Source organism: Miniopterus schreibersii (assembly GCF_964146895.1).
Source record: "Miniopterus schreibersii genome assembly, chromosome: 8".
In the NCBI taxonomy this organism is placed as follows: domain Eukaryota; kingdom Metazoa; phylum Chordata; class Mammalia; order Chiroptera; family Miniopteridae; genus Miniopterus; species Miniopterus schreibersii.
Window position 1 is genome coordinate 20250312 of NC_138109.1, and position 16717 is coordinate 20267028.

The 16717-nt window shown below is 41.3% G+C and overlaps 1 protein-coding gene and 1 pseudogene across 2 annotated transcripts in view; one reads left to right on the forward strand and one right to left on the reverse strand.

Annotated features, from left to right (window-relative positions):
• Positions 1-87: 87 nt before the first annotated feature.
• AGO4 (argonaute RISC component 4) overlaps positions 88-16717 on the forward strand; it is a 30128-nt gene continuing 13498 nt past the window's right edge. Inside the window, exons 1-13 of the mRNA XM_081143933.1 lie at positions 88-483; positions 5323-5488; positions 6818-6938; positions 9243-9424; positions 9870-10006; positions 10104-10238; positions 10897-10984; positions 12645-12792; positions 13039-13158; positions 13288-13416; positions 13659-13792; positions 14917-15101; positions 16193-16352. Coding sequence (XP_081000059.1) covers positions 465-483; positions 5323-5488; positions 6818-6938; positions 9243-9424; positions 9870-10006; positions 10104-10238; positions 10897-10984; positions 12645-12792; positions 13039-13158; positions 13288-13416; positions 13659-13792; positions 14917-15101; positions 16193-16352 — 1724 coding nt within the window. The 5' untranslated portion in view covers positions 88-464. The remainder of the gene's footprint in view (positions 484-5322; positions 5489-6817; positions 6939-9242; positions 9425-9869; positions 10007-10103; positions 10239-10896; positions 10985-12644; positions 12793-13038; positions 13159-13287; positions 13417-13658; positions 13793-14916; positions 15102-16192; positions 16353-16717) is intronic.
• LOC308560363 (TATA box-binding protein-like 1 pseudogene) lies at positions 8008-8558 on the reverse strand (annotated as a pseudogene). Its single transcript has one exon. The product of its transcript is annotated as a TATA box-binding protein-like 1 pseudogene (transcript).

The following is a 16717-nucleotide window of genomic DNA, read 5'->3' on the forward strand; positions in this document are numbered from 1 at the left end:
GCGCGCGCGCACACAGGACGCGTCCTCCGGGCACTGCCCCCTCCGGCGCGCGCGCCCGCCTGCCCGCCCCGCCCCCTGCCCCTCGCAGGGCTCGGTGGACACGGCCCCCGGGGCCGCGCGCGCCCCCTCCTCGAGCCGGGACCCCTGGCCGCGCGCACCCCGCGCCCGGTCCCCACCCGCCGGGCGCGCGCGCTGGCTCCCGCTCCCGCTCCAGCTGGCAGCGGCGGCGGCGGGGATTGTTTTTGTTGTCGCTGAGGCCGGAAGAGCCGCGGGAGCCGGGTCCCAGTCCCCCGGCCGGGCGCCGCCGCCGCCGCCGCCCCCTGCCCAGCGCCCGCGTCTCCGCGGCGCCCCCACTCAGCGCCAATATTCCGGAGATCAAACGTTACGCGGCGGCGGCGGCGGCGGCGGCGGGGCCCGGAGCGGGAGGCGCCGGGGACCGGGGCGAGGCGGCCCCCGCCGCCGCCATGGAGGCGCTGGGACCAGGTGAGGAGCGCGCTCGGGCCTGGCCGAACGGGGCCGCGGGACGGGTGCGTGGGCCGGCGGGCGGGCGGCAGGGGCCGTCGCTCCGGGTCGCCCCCGTAGGCTCGCGCGTACCCCGCCGGGGTTCGGGCGTCTGGCCCGGGGGAGCGGGACTGCACGAGGCGGAGGGAGCTGACCCGGGCCTCCGGGGGCGGGCACCGCGCCCCGGCTTGGAGACGGGAGCCAGATCTCGAGGTCTAAGGGAAGGAGGCCCAGGAAGGTGGCCCGCGTCCCCAGGTGGAGGGGAGACCTGGCCCAACCTCTGGGAGGTGATTGAGACGGGGCCAGTTTGGGCCTCCGAAGAGACTACCTGTGCCTGGTGCGCTACGGAGGCCTGGCCCGGCCCGGCCGGGGAAGGTCCCCCACCTACCACCAGGGGTATTCTTGGTTTGGGGCTGCAGTCCTATTTTTCTTTGCACAGGTCCAGAGCCCTCAGATGAGGAATGCCCCTTGCCCCCGAAGGCCAAGGGGCAAAGTGCGCAGCCTTTCTTGAAGGCCCTGAAGTCTCGGAGACTGTGGTCCTGTGCCTCTGTCAGTCCGTGTGACAGCCCCAGAGCCGTCTGGGCTAACCCCTTAGTGACAGAGGAGTTAGCAGCCAGCCACCCTCAGCTCAGGCTTTAATGCCCTGAGTTCTCTTTTAACTGAGCTATGAGTGGTTATGAGGATCAAATGAAGAAGAAAGTGCTTTGGAAATTGTAATTTCCTATCATTATGAACGGCCTCCGGTTTCCTTCCCCCACTCTGCCCTCATCAGAGGAACCGTTCCCAGTTGTGAGAAGTGCCCTGTCCCTTGGAGACTGGTGCTCCGACCTCCAGCCCCAACCGGTCTCTAATGCTTTGGCTAAGTAGGGCAGGGTTTAGGGGCTGTGATAGAATTAACTTTAATATCAAACCTTGTCTACGGAGTGGACTTAGTTGTAGAGCATCTCATTTTTTAGTGCGCAGAAAATTCACTTTACTGTTTGAGTTTGGAAACTTTGCAGGGTTTTTACTTAGAACTTGTTCTTGTCACTGAATGACTTAATCCTACCATAATTTGCTGCTTAAACCATTTTTTAAAAGGCCTTAATAATAAAATTTTATATGCCTTTTAAAAATAAATTGCTCTAGTCACATTAATATTATTTGATAAACCTCAGTGTGAGTATGATGCTAGGTTACTTCAGCTATAGCCCCCAGCTAAAGGCATGATCAAGTCTTTAGGAACATGACAGACTTCTGTTCAAATCCAATCTAGTAATTTAATAGTTGTATAACCTTGGGCAAGTTACCGAATTCCTTTGAAGTTTCATTTCCTCATCTATGAAATGAAGTAATAATAATTATGTGCTGCGAGATTGTTGTGAGAATGAAATGAGATAATGTGTGTGAGAAGTCCTATTGTAAAGAGCAGTGCATTATAAATACTTAAAATGTTTCTTCCCTCCCTTCCCTGTTAGTAACTCATAATTGAAGCAACTGTTGCATTTATGAGGTGGTACTGAAAGAGGCTGTAACTGTGTGCACAAACTGAATTTTGCAGAAATGATCAACCTGGTCATGTTAGGAATGTCCCAGAGATTTTTTGTTTGTTCCTTTGTTTGATTTTAGCTTTTGCAGATTTGAGAACTTATCGGTTCACCCAGAATTGTAGAAAATTAACCCTCACTAACCACATTTATAAGATGCTAATAAATAAGCCAAAATGCCACGTAGATCTTTTCTGTTGACTGGAATATTTTCTTGTCTGTTCTCTAGCAAACTCCTTTTTTGGTGTCATAGTACCTTGGAAACCAAATTCATAACAAGAAGCTACATGCCAAGCATAGAATCAGAGCAAAGGGAGTTGATAGTCTTGTGGGATATTTTGCCCAGGTTGTTTTAGAACCTAGAGAAGCTTTTCTGCTTCTTGGTTAAAGCACACCCATCTAGAGCTTCGGGCCCTCCTCCCTTGAACAATCATTGTCAAGACTAAGACAATCTTAGTCTTGCTCTGCCCTCCCTCACCCCATTTCAGTTTCTGACTATCATAATTTGGAAATATATTTAATTAGAATACCATTTATTTTTGGTTATAGTAGTGATAACTTTTATTTTTACCATGCTTCACAGTTTGGAAAGTGCTTGCACAGCTCTGAGCTCATTTGATCCTCTGTGAGTGGGCAAGGCAGGCATTATCCCCATTTTACAGATGAGAAAAGAGGTGCAGAGAGCTTAACTGACTTTATCAGGTCTCAAGGCTGAGTGGTGAAATGAGGAGGAGTCTGGGTCATCTGACTGCTATCTAATGCCCTCCTTTTCATTTAAAGCTGACTTCATTCAATCTATGTTGTCATCTTTGTTTCCTTTTTGGAAGGTGTAAGTTTCTGATATCACCAATTTTTTGGGACACCCCCAATATAAAGCCCAGGGACCTTTGAGCACTGTAGTATTTATGCAGGTACAACCTACTAACATTTATTGAGCACTTACTATTATTATGAGACACTGTGTTAAGCCTTTTATATACATTGTCTCATCGGATCCTCAGAATAGCCTTAAGAGATAGATGCTATGATTACCACATACTCCCCACTTTATAGATAAGGAAACTGAGGCACAGAGAGGCTCAGAAACTGGCCCAAGTTCATGCAGTTAGAGAGTAGTAAACCGGGATAGAAACCCAGGTAGTTTGGTGCCCCAGCTTTAGCCAGTGGGCTTTTTCTTCATAAGTAGTTTGCTAAATTCAAAGAAACCAGCTTTTGGAATGGAAAATTTTAGAATGTAGTTTTCTAAATAAATCTTCTAAACTTATTAAAAGAAATGATGGCTTACCTTCTGACTTTTCTTTCTTGCCAAAGAAAATAAACATGCTATTTGCTTTTCTCTACTTCTTAATCCCTTCTCTTTCATTTCCTCTGCCTCCGTCCCTTTGGTATCAAGGAGTTTAGAGAGGTAGAGATACCATAGGATTGTGAAGTATATTGGGGAAGAAAAGGCATTGGACTGGAAGTTAGGAGACCTGGATTCTAGTCACAATTTAAAATCAAAGTCATATGTCCTTGGGTAGGTCATTTGACCTGAATTTCTGTTTCTAAATTTCTATCATCAAGCTGGATTTTGTCCATCTTCAGGATAAAACTATTGCTTAAGTGTATGTTGCGATATGCAGGGCTGGCTTACCTGTATGATTTGAGTCAGTGTGACTATCACCTCTGATATTATTTATTATTTACCTCTTACCTTGTTTGTAACGATCTTGTCACACCCAGAGTAGATCCCCCTTGTACACCAGAAGTGCAACTCAACTCCAAGCAATAATAATATTTTTAGTATAAACTATGTTCTTTTGCTTTGATGAAAAAATAATTGGGTTTTAGGAATGACTGGGTTTCTGTTTAGTTTCTATTTGGAACTGCTACAAGGATTGTTGGTAGTGGTCAGTTCAACATTTATTGAATTCCTATGATGTGCTGGTCATTGAATTAGGTCTTGAGGAGGTAACAATGAACTGGAGGTCCACATCTTCTCAGTTTACAGTCTAGTGGAGGAGACAGTAATTTAACAGGTTGTTTCTATGTACTTGTACTAAGTGCTCTGTTACACAGAAGGTCTTGGGAACACAGAGGATGCATCCTCCAGGCTGGAATATTCTCAAGGCTTTCCAAGGAGGTCACACCTGACCTGGGTTTTCAAGGATGAGTAGAATTTAGGGGATGAGTGAACAATGAATTTAATATGTGAAAAGATTTCAGTCCTTGAAGAGTTAGTATATGGTGATCTGTCAACATGTATTTCATTCAAGTGTTTGCTTTGATGTTCCTAAGTGATGTTGGACCAGACAGCTTCTTGCATCAAAGTTTTCTTTCCTCAGTGAATTGTCTTTGTTCTTGGCGAAATGCCATTGCAACAAAAGAACCTGTTGTAACTTTCTGTTGTAACTTTCCATTGTAATCCTAGCCCACTTTACTGAACACCTATTCATAGCAGAAAAGATGTATATTTTTTAGGCCGGTGTCTAGCTGACATTATCATCAAAAAGGAGTAAGGTTTTTTGTAGACAAATATTTCTCAGACTGTGTTTTCCCAGACCCACTACATGTCAGTAACACCCCCCCAAGTATGACAACTAAAAATATCTCTAGACATTTGTCAAATGTTTCCTGAGGGACAAAATCTCCCCTGGATAGAGAACTACTATGAGTTCTTGAAGGCAGAGGCTGTCTTTTTCCTGAGTCCACAGTGCAGATAGATATGTAATAAATGAATAAATGTTTGTTAAATAAGTAAACTAGACTGTATGATCAGGAAATATCAGATTGTCCAGATTCTAAAAATATCAGGTTATAAACAGGAAAGTTTAGCATTATTGGTATTGTTTCACTATCTAAATTAGTAAGTAAATTGATAAATATAGCTGCTGTTTAATCTCCTTCCATACAAACTATGATAATGCAGGCTAATTTGTGGAAGATTAATGGATCATGATGATGGCCCCCAGAGTCTAGAGATTTTTATTTAAAAATGCATATAATTGTATGAGCCTGTCTATAGATCTACTTATGCTCATAAAAGGTTTTCTGCAGCAGCTGACATCTGAGAGTGCATCATATAATCTAATTTTGATGCTCCTCATATTCAAAATAACAGCAACATGGTAAAATATTAGAAATATAGAGAACCTTAGGTCAGAAGACACCCCAAGCTCTTTATATATCATAGCATGTTTAGTGAATAATGATATCTCAGTAGCTGTAGCTATCCTCATCATCCTCATCATCATCAGGGAGGAAATACTATCCTTCAGGACCAATTAGCACATGGGATGTCTTTCAATCTCTTCAGGACCTCCAACCAGCCTGTTCCAGCCTCCTCGCCGCCCTGGCCTCGGAACTGTCGGAAAACCCATTCGACTGTTAGCCAATCATTTTCAGGTTCAGATTCCTAAAATAGATGTGTATCACTACGATGTGGACATTAAACCAGAAAAAAGGCCTCGTAGAGTCAACAGGTAAGGATTAGAAAGAGTGGACTTCTATAGAAATGCACATAACTATTTGTTGTGTATCATACTGTTCTCTCACCCTTTCAATGTGTAGGCTTCGTTTTTTCTCTTAAGATGATAAGTTCCTTTGCTGTGTCACCCTTGGCAATCCTCCACAGATTCCAGCAGAGTGCTGGATACATCGTTGTTCCGGCAGTAAATACTAATTGCAAAAAGAGGAAAGGGCCCCCTTTCCTTGTCCGAGGGCAGCAGAGATTTATAAAAGTCGGTGAAGACATTCGTGTCTATGGGAAAAAGAACTGTCTGGAAATTCAAATTTTATTATTAAGTCTTGGAGTATTGCAAAAAGTAAGCTGAGAGAGAAGCTCTGTTTAATTCCAGCATTATCCAAGACGACGTAAGGGTTGTGGTCTGTATGGTGGGAATTTACCAAGCGTGAAGACATAGCCCTGTAGCAGATATTCTTACAGGGTGCTGAGGACACCCACTTTCCTTTCCTTTGTTTCCACGCTTCGATAGTCAAGTAGTCTTTAATATTAAGGTTCTCGCTTTTCTAAGAACGCTCTGGCTCTCGCTAAGATCGGTAAGACGCGGCGGCGGCCTTTCATTGACTCCAGCATTCCAAACTCTCCCGGGCTCTGTCCTGAACCGCATGCTCTAGCTGCCCTGCCGCTGCGTTTATTTCAGGGCCTGCACAGCGTGACCTGGTGTATGGGCAAGAACACTTAAGCCAAGCTATGCACGCCTGAGTGAGAGAAAGGCTTGCCTTCTAAAAGGAAAGAAACGACGCTGGTAACCTTTATGGAATGAGGATATTTCACAACACTCCCTTCTCCACCTGGCTCGGGAGCACTTTGGAATAAAACAGGCCGGCATTAGTCAAAGGGGTTGACTTATCCGTTTGAGGATGATACATCTTAGATTTGTTGACCCTCAGATTTCTGAGGAAGCCCATAAGGATGTATACTTGATAACAGACTTATCATTGTTCAATTATGAACATGCCACGCTGAGATACCTACGAGAGCTTATTCTTTCTGATAAGGCTGTTTATCGTAGGAGAGGAATTGGGAAAGCAGGGGTGTGAGACTTTGTCATAAGTGTTCTCTCTCTTTCATTCCTCCCTCCTGTTAACATCTCCCAGTTGCTTTTGTTTACTTGTTGCTACCTTTCTTTAGTTAACTATTTTTTTAATTAGTTAAATCAGTGGTCTCTCTAACTCTTACTTTTTCCAATGGCTTCTGAACCGAGTTTAGACGATTCAGGTATGATGATAGTCTCTGTACGGTTCGGCGTTTTTCAAAGCTAACCTCCACTGTCTCCATTACTGCTAAGGGAGGTGGTAGACACAATGGTGCGGCACTTCAAGATGCAGATATTTGGTGATCGGCAGCCTGGCTATGATGGCAAAAGGAACATGTACACAGCACATCCACTGCCAATTGGACGGGATAGGGTGAGTGCTGACAGCCCGAAATATTTACTAGGACTGCGGTTTAATTTAGTAATAATTGCATAGGACAACAGTGTTTCCTTTTCTAGTAATAATTCAGTTCTTAGCTGTTTCTCACCGTGATGAGAGGTTTTTCTGTTCATATTCTCTTGTCCCTTAGTTAATTGATAATTGAAGGTGAGATGCGTATTAGAATTTAGGTTGATTATGTCATCTTTACCACGTATTCCACATTTTTCACATTGTTTAAAGTGCTACCTGAATCTGAACAGTGGCATTTTTATCAATTATAGAATGTTATGTAACACCCACTTACGAAAACATTCCTAATACCCCAATAACTTTTTTGAACATTTATTTTAAAAAATATAAATAAAAAGCAATACATAAACGTCTACTCATTATAAAATTACTTAGCCTAGAAAGGATGTGGTTTCCTGCCTCGCCACCTGTCCTCAATCCCGTTTTCCTTTTCAGAGGAAGCTAGTAGTTTGGTATGTATCCTTCCAGATGTTTTTGTGCGCATTAGCTATTTGTGCGTTTATATGTGTACATTCTTATTTGTTTGTATATTGTTCTGGTATATTTTTTCATTTAACAGTATGTCTGGGAGATCTTGTCATTTCTGTACATTTAAATCTACCTTATTATTTTTTTAATTAAAAAATGTTTTATTGTGGTAAAGTATATATAACATAAAATTTACTGCTTTAACCATTTTTTTTAACTTTTTCAAATTTATATGAATACAACTTTTATTAAAATAGAAGATGGGGAATAAAAGTTATAGAATGGATATGAAGAGAGACCTTTTCCAAACTTTTATTTGTTCACATTTAATTAAAAAAGATAACTTTTATAGGTTCTTTGGTGCCCATATTCAACATACAAAAATGTAAAAGACTATTCACAAATAAAACACATTAGCTCAAACTGGAAAAAATAACAACAAAACAATTTAAGGTCGTGCACACTGACAGCTCTGCTTGTGGGGACCTGAGAATTACTGTGAAAATAAATAGAATGTCCTGTAAAAGCACCAATGTCATGTCTTGTAAACATCCTTTTTATATTACAGCAAAGTTTGAAATAAAATCCAAAGGGACTGGAGCTTACACTGTAGCCATGGTCCAGTTTTCCTTTTGTTTGGAGTCCAGTGTGCAGCAGGTTTTAAAAGGTGCTCAGTTAGGGATTCTAACCAATTAAGTGATGAATTATAAAATCTCCTGCTTTCAAACATAAATGGGTAAATCTGTTCCACAGCAATAGCAACAGACTTTACATTGGGCCCTGTCACTGTGATACTTCCTGTTGAAAAAATCTGTAATGTAGCTCTTAGAGACTTTATCCGATAGAACATAGCAGGATGAAGTTCAGGTTCATAACTGGCACGAGGTCTGTTGTTCTTTGTGAATTCTGGCAAGCGGATTTCGAATGGCATGTTACACACTGCTAAAATGTTAACAACTTTAAAATCTGTAAATATCACCTGAAAACCTAGTTTCTGGAAACTGTGGGCTAAAGATCTGGCACCAAATTTAGCTGCTGCTTCACTTGTTGCTCACAAATAATTTTTCTTGAGGACCAAATTGTAGCTGGAATTCTAGGTTTTCTAAGTTTCATTAATACTTTTCCAACATCATGCTTATAAATTACATTTGCTGCCTCCAAAGCAATCTTCCTTAAGTTCAAATGGCATCTTGTTCTAAAAACACAGACTACTTTTGTAATTATAATATCCAATGCAACATCACCTGGCCCGTTGCTAGGAGCCCCTGAGGCTCCGACTCCTTCTTTCGCACTTTGTTGTTCCGGGCACCTCTTTTAACCATTTTTAAGTGTACAGTTCTGTGGCATTAAGTATATTCACATTGTTGTGTAGCCATCGCCCACTATCCATGTCTAGAATTTTTTCATCATTCCAAAACTGAAACTCTGTACCCATTAAACAATAACTCCCCATTTCCTCCTCCCCCGGCCCCTGGTAACCACTATTCTACTTCCTGTCTCTATGAATTTAACTATTCTAGGTACTTCATCTAAGTGGAATCATACAATATTTTCATTTTGTGTCTGGCTTGTTTCACTTAAGCATAATGTTTTTGAGGTCAAGACATTTTGTAGCGTCTACCTTAAACCATTGCATAGTGTTTGATATTAAATTATTCACCTATTGATGGACATGTAGGTTGTTTCCAATGTTTGGCAATTGCAGAAGTGTAAAATGTCTTTATGTGTATACTGTACTGAGTATTTCTGGGATCTTTCAGCCTTTGTAAATATGCATGTATATGTACTTTTCCTTAGGTTGACATGGAAGTTACCCTTCCAGGTGAGGGTAAAGACCAAACCTTTAAAGTGTCTGTTCAGTGGGTGTCAGTTGTGAGCCTTCAGTTGCTTTTAGAAGCTTTAGCCGGGCACTTGAATGAAGTCCCAGATGACTCGGTACAAGCACTTGATGTTATCACAAGACACCTTCCCTCCATGAGGTTAGTACCTTAGTTTGAATTCTTTGCCATAGATGTCACACCCTTTTTTGATAGTTTGCATTAGAGCCATTGAAAGTTTTTGGCCCTGCCGGGCGCGGCTCAGCGGTTGAGCATCGACCTAGGATCCAGGAGATCGCGGTTCGATTCCCAGTCAGGGTACATGCCCGGGTTGCGGGCTCAATCCCCAGTGAGGGGCCATGCAGTAGGCAGCCAGTCACTGACTCTCTCTCATTGTTGATGTTTCTATCTCTCTTTTTCTCTCTTCCTCTCTCTCTGAAATAAAAAAACATATATTAAAAAATAAAAAAGGTATATATTTTTTAAAAGTTTCCTTTATAAAGTCATAGTTTAAACTTGGTTTCAGTTTACAAAGCTGAGAGTAAAATGAGAGACTTTTCAAGTTCTTATTGTGAAACACGCAAACAAACTCTCCTTACTCCTTCAGGTACACTCCGGTGGGCCGCTCCTTTTTCTCCCCTCCGGAAGGTTACTACCACCCTCTGGGAGGGGGCAGGGAGGTTTGGTTTGGCTTCCATCAGTCTGTGAGACCTGCCATGTGGAATATGATGCTGAATATCGATGGTAGGATGTAACCCTGTTTACCCTTTAGTCTTCTGGCTGGTGTTCCTGGTCCCGCCCCTTTCCCTGAGGCTAAGTACCCTTCCTCTCTGTTCGTTAGTATCTGCAACTGCTTTCTACCGGGCCCAGCCTATCATTGAGTTCATGTGTGAGGTTTTAGACATCCAGAACATCAACGAACAAACCAAACCTCTGACAGACTCCCAGCGTGTCAAGTTTACCAAAGAAATCAGAGGTGAGTATTTGCATTAGCATGGCTGTGGAGAGGCTGTTCAGCTCAGTGCCAGGGCCATGCATGGTCTTGGAGTCAGACTCACCTGAGCCTCCGGCCCATCCCAGGTAGTGCTCCCAGTGCGACCTTGGGCAAATTGCTTAACCACTGTGAGCCTTAGATTATTCCATCTCTAAAGCAAAGATAATAATATGTATCTTGTAAGATTGTTATGAGAATTAAATGCAATTAGTTGTATAAAGCTTCCGGCACAGTACCTGGCACGCACCAGACATTTACTAACTGTTACCCTTACTTAAAAATTTCCATTTTAATAAACTAACACACGTTCATTTATTTTCCTTTTGGAATTTCTTTTCTTTCTTTGCTTGTTGCTACCTGTCTTCTCTTACGAGAATATAAACTTCATCTGCACCAGAACATAATTGACGCTTGGTAATTATGTATTGAAGTAATAAAAAGTGACTACAAATCTTAAGCCATCTGGGTTTTAGTGTTTTCTGCTTAGCTGAGGCGTTTTGCCTATACACGATGAAATTGTTCTCATACCCTTGCAACTTTTGTCCTGTACAATGGCATACCTTTTTGAAAATATTTGAATCTGTTTTTATCACTATGATTTTAATTAATACTGATGTTTTAGCTTTTTTTCCAACTTCAGGTCTTAAAGTAGAGGTGACTCACTGTGGACAGATGAAACGAAAATATCGAGTTTGTAATGTGACCAGACGGCCAGCCAGTCATCAAACGTATGTTAACCACATCTAAAGTGATAGCATTATATTTTTGGTAACAGGAAGCTACTATAATCATTTGACGAATTGGTAACTCATATTGTGATTTTTTTCAAAATCACCGAGATCTTCACATTTAAGCACCAAAGCTTTAAAATATGTTTTAAATTTTTTTTGATAGATATTTGTAAAATATATTTCCTGCCTTTAATTCATTTCGCCTCCTAAACAGAGTATGCTAAGCGTAGCTCAACTTTTTACATAATGATGCGGAGGCTTCATTATAACGTCATTTATTACACTGTTGTAATTCTCAATGCATGGTCCAATGAGTCTGTTAAGGCCTCTAAGTCATATGAGGCTGTCATGGGAAGATATATATCATGGACCCATTAAAAGGTTTCTGCGCAGGTCATAGCTGAAACTTGGTTTCAGTTTACAAAGTTGTGCGGGTTTTCCCCCTCCTTTTGTAGCTAGCTGTCACTTCCACCTGTCAGTGTGTATGGGATGCTTGCAGCAGCACACTCATTTTCACTTCCCCAATCTCATTTTCTAATCACTCAATTCTAATCCACAGTGAACTATGTCTATTGAGAAAATAGATATCAAAGTGCTCTTTGTTTATTTATTCATTTATTTAGAATCCTCACCCAAGGACATTTTTTTCCATTGAGTTTTAGAGAGAGTGGAAGGGAGGGAGGAGGGAGAGGGAAGGAGAGAGAAACATCGATGTGAGAGAGACACATCAATTGGTTGCCTCCTGCACATGCCTAGGAATGAACCTGCAACCCAGGTACATGCCCTTGACCCAGAATCGAACCCACGACCCTTCGGTGTGCAGGCTGACGCTCTAACCACTGAGCCACACCAGCCAGGGCATAAGTGCACTGATTTTAATCCAGAAATATAAACATCCCTGGATCTATATGGGGCTTAACAAATGATTCCCTCCTTTGACATAGATGCCTAATTGCACTGCAGTGATCAGTGGTCAGCTTGCTTATAACCTGAAGTTCTGAATTCAGACCAGGAGAGTTACATGAGTGTTACATAGATGATCCTCACTGCATTGTTACTTTGTGGGGCTATAACAATTAAGAAAGCAAGATTAAAGTTAATATTGTGCCAAGCATTTGAGATAATTTGCCCACTGGAAGAGCCAAATAAGGAGTCTCTTAAATCATGCTTTCCAGTTTATACCAAATATCCTAGCATAGTCTCAATTTCCACATACATTTGTCTCCAAACCCACATATATTTATCCTATTTTGGGGATCTGAAAATGTGGGCCCCATCACTATGCTACAGTCATTTTACAAAAACATTCTCTTAAGCAAACAAAATTCCTATCTACATGAAGCCAACACAAGATTGTAGCTGTAGGTGTTAAACTGACCTCTAGTGAGTCTGTGTAATTTCTGATTCTGTAGCTGCTTCTTGTTTTAGGTTATTTTTCAACTTTAATTAAAAATTTTTTTTCATCCTAGCTTTAAAAAACAGAAAATTCCAGTGTAATCACTGTTCTAATTAAATACTAAAATGACTTGGGTGAAAATGTTCAAATAAAGTTTGACCTTTGTTTTGAAGTGACTGATGGAGGTAGAAAATGTTAGTAGACTTTGCTTGTTTCAGAAAAAAGAACTTGACATTTCTAAAAAGATGTTGTCTCCTATAGTTTTCCTTTACAGCTAGAAAATGGTCAAGCTATGGAATGTACTGTAGCTCAATATTTTAAGCAAAAGTATAGTCTGCAGCTGAAATATCCTCATCTTCCCTGTCTCCAAGTGGGACAAGAGCAAAAGCATACATACTTGCCACTTGAGGTAAGCTAAACTTTCTTTGGCCAGTCTGCCAATTTCTTGAATGAGTTAATAAAATAAGTTGTATCTAAGCAAGGGGTAGAATTTAGTATTAACTTCTAAAATATTTTGGACGGATAACTATGCAACAAAATTTTCATTTTGGGGGATAGGGAGGGGGAGGAATTGAAAGATGTAAGATACAGTTTGGCAAAGGCTTAAGATACAGGAGCCCATTACACAGATGAATTTCTCTTTGCCCCTTGGCAGGTCTGTAATATAGTGGCAGGACAGCGGTGTATAAAGAAACTCACAGACAATCAGACGTCTACGATGATCAAAGCCACAGCAAGATCTGCTCCTGACAGACAGGAAGAAATCAGTAGACTGGTCAGTAAGGCACGGTCTTTACGATATGCCAGCTTTAAGATGAAAAAAAAAACACAAAGCAGCAGAAAGCTCCAGATGGGACACAGTTACTCTTTGGTTTTTATATATGCAGGCTTTCCTGTTCTTTAGGTGAAGAGCAACAGCATGGTGGGTGGACCTGATCCATACCTTAAAGAATTTGGTATTGTTGTCCACAATGAAATGACAGAGCTCACAGGCAGGGTACTTCCAGCACCAATGCTACAGTACGGAGGCCGGGTAAGCTTTTTATTTTATTCAGCAACCTCCTTCCAATGACCAGTCAAAAAGAGAATAATTGAGGACCTTTTCTACAAACCACAGTGAATTTACCCATAGTGTTGCTTATTATTGCTCTTTGTCTTTTTGGCTAATACCAAATAGAGTTCTGTTGATCTCCTCATCAATATTCAAATGGCCTTAGATTGTAATGTCTTTTCTCTTTTCTTTTGTTTCTTTTTTTGTTTTGTTTTGTTTTAAAGAATAAAACAGTAGCCACACCCAACCAGGGTGTCTGGGACATGCGAGGAAAGCAGTTTTATGCTGGCATTGAAATTAAAGTTTGGGCAGTTGCTTGTTTTGCGCCTCAGAAACAATGTAGGGAAGATTTACTAAAGTGAGTATCTTCATATTTTCAGCTTAGTAATATCCCTTCCAGATATGAAAACACCATCTTTATGTGAATGTGCTGTGTGCACTGGCACTAAATCCCTGACTCCTATAGTGGCACCATCTGGCTATAGGAAAAATACCTTGTATTATAGTAATTTGCCAGTTTGGGAATTACATTAAGAATCTGACTCAGCTTCCTTACATTTAGAGGAGAAATCTATGACGAACAAGGCTGAAGCCGTGCTGGTTGGCAAATTCTTGGGTTCTGAGCGAAACTTCTTTTGGTATTAATTGTATCTTTTCAGCTAAGATATAAATGAGTTCCTTTTTTAATCATTCTAATTTACTAGCAAGCATGTTTTACCGAAAGGTCACTGACTAAGATCACTGATTCATGTCTTACACATACAGGTGTCTATACAAAGGAAATTAGTGAGAAGGGTGGAAAAAAATCAAGGCAGGAAAAGGGAACTGGGATGAAAGAAAGGAATCCTACAAAATATTGGCAAATGCACAAAAGAAATTATTCCGAAATCTTTATACATAGATTGAAGTAACTTCTTAAATCTAAAGTTTAAAATTTCATGAGTTTTTTCTTCATTGAAGTGATGATTATTTTGACCTTGTGTCGATTCAAATCTGTTACTAGTTTGAATGTCATCCTAAATGCACTGATTGCGTAAAAGCGTATATCTGTGTTCTCAATTGAATACAGGCTTACAAAAGCTTACCCACCCGTTCTCCTAGCAGGCTTACCAGAATACGCAGTACCTGAAATTTTCACTTTGCCGTTCTTCAGTCCAGAATTACTGACTTGAATGTTTAAAAAAAAAAAAATTCTTTGGATAAGAATGTTATCCTAGTCTCTGGGGCCTAACTGGGGCATAATTATTTAAAAATTCAAAACAATAATCTGATAGTTTAATACCACAGATTCTTCTGCATTGCAGTGATCCAACTGCCAGTCTTTTTTCCCCCAACCAGCTAAAGATTTTTGTTGTTGTTTATTTGTTTATGTCTGATTTGGGCTAAGAATTTGCAGAACTGAAAGAGGTATCATAGAGGGAAATAAATGCTAAGAATGTACTCTGAAATGAAAGCACTGTGCCACTGGTTCTGTTTTAACAGGAGTTTCACTGACCAGCTCCGTAAAATCTCTAAGGATGCAGGAATGCCCATCCAGGGTCAGCCATGTTTCTGCAAGTATGCACAAGGTGCTGACAGCGTGGAGCCCATGTTTAAACATCTGAAAATGACATATGTGGGCCTACAGCTAATAGTGGTGATCTTGCCTGGGAAGACGCCAGTATATGGTATGGACCCCTTTAATGTTGAATGAAGGATGATTTTAATAGTAGGTTTAACAGTCAGGGTAAGCTAGGTTATGCTGCAATCACAAACAACCCCAAACTCTCAGGGGCTCTAAGTGGCAAAGTTTTGCTTTTTGCTCCTGCTATGTGTCCACTGAGGGCAGACTGCAGCCTCTGCTCCATATCGTCATATCATTTTCACTCTGTAACCCAGGTTGGCAGAGCAGTCACTGTTTGGAATGTTGCTGGCTCCATAGCAGAGAGAAAAAGAGAACTCTGGAGAGTTATTAACATCTGCACCTTTTTGGCCACAGCCAGCTGTTGGCCCACCCAGCCTGTGTGAGGGAAATGGGAACAGGGCCAGGAAATGCAGTGGAAATGAGGGCTGGAGTGTACAGTGAAATTCTATCATAGCCCCCAATGCAGGGAGAACGGAATGTTGGTTAGAAACACTTAGGAATATCACAGTGGAGGAGAGGAGCAGAGCCTACCACTCCAGAAAAGGAGCTGTTTAGTTTGTATCTATTCTAAGAATACAAAGTTCTTTCAGCTATTATCTAAGTAAAGGATTTGGGACCTATAGACCAGCTGTTTAAACTTTATAAAATGTGTTCAGCCCTCCCTGTATTTGCTTCTTTTGTTACCTTCAGTTTACCTGTAATGTTTAGAGAGAAAAAAGGCGGGGGGGGGGGGGCGGGGGCAGGGGGAGCAAAAAATTCAAAGGGCTGGTGTGTGTGTAACAAGAGGGAGGGGCCAGGGAGCAGATTTATTCCTTTGCCAGGTCAGCCCTGTGGGAAAAAGAACCTCAAGGGACTGAGTGAGCGGTGGCAGGCACCATCCTAGAATAAAGAAAGCAGGCTAGGTGAAAGGCCTGCAGAAGGGAAGAAAGGTGTGGGGAATAGCTTATCCAAACTGGAAAAAAAATTTCCCTGGGGGTTTAGCAAATGATAACACCACGCATGAAAAGCATCTAGCACCGTGTGTGATATACAATAGGCACTCTGTAAATGTCAGCGTGTGGCATTTTCCCCTCTACTCTGAGTAATTAAGAGCATATTTAAACATTTTTAAAAATCAATTAATTATTTTTGTAGCGGAGGTGAAACGTGTTGGAGATACCCTCCTGGGTATGGCCACGCAATGTGTCCAGGTAAAAAATGTAGTGAAGACCTCACCCCAGACCCTTTCCAACCTTTGCCTGAAGATAAATGCAAAGCTTGGAGGAATTAACAACGTGCTTGTACCTCATCAAAGGTAAGATTCTGAACTCCGTTTTCCCCCACTTTTTAAACTGAGATCTAATATTTAATTTATAGTAAAGCACACAAACCTCAAATATGAATCTCTATTTCTTTTTCCTTTTTTTCAGGTTTCTTTTTTATAATCATTTTTTATTTTTAAAATTTATTTATTTATTTATTTATTTATTTATTTATTTATTTATTTATTTATTTATTTTAGAGAGAGAAGGAGGAGAGAGAGATTGATTTGTTGCTCCACTTATTTCTGCATTCATTGGTTGATCCTTAGATGTGTCCTGACTGGGGCTCAAACCTGTAACCTTGGCATATTGGGATGATGCTCTAACCAGCTGAGCTTTTAAGATTCTCTCTTTGTCT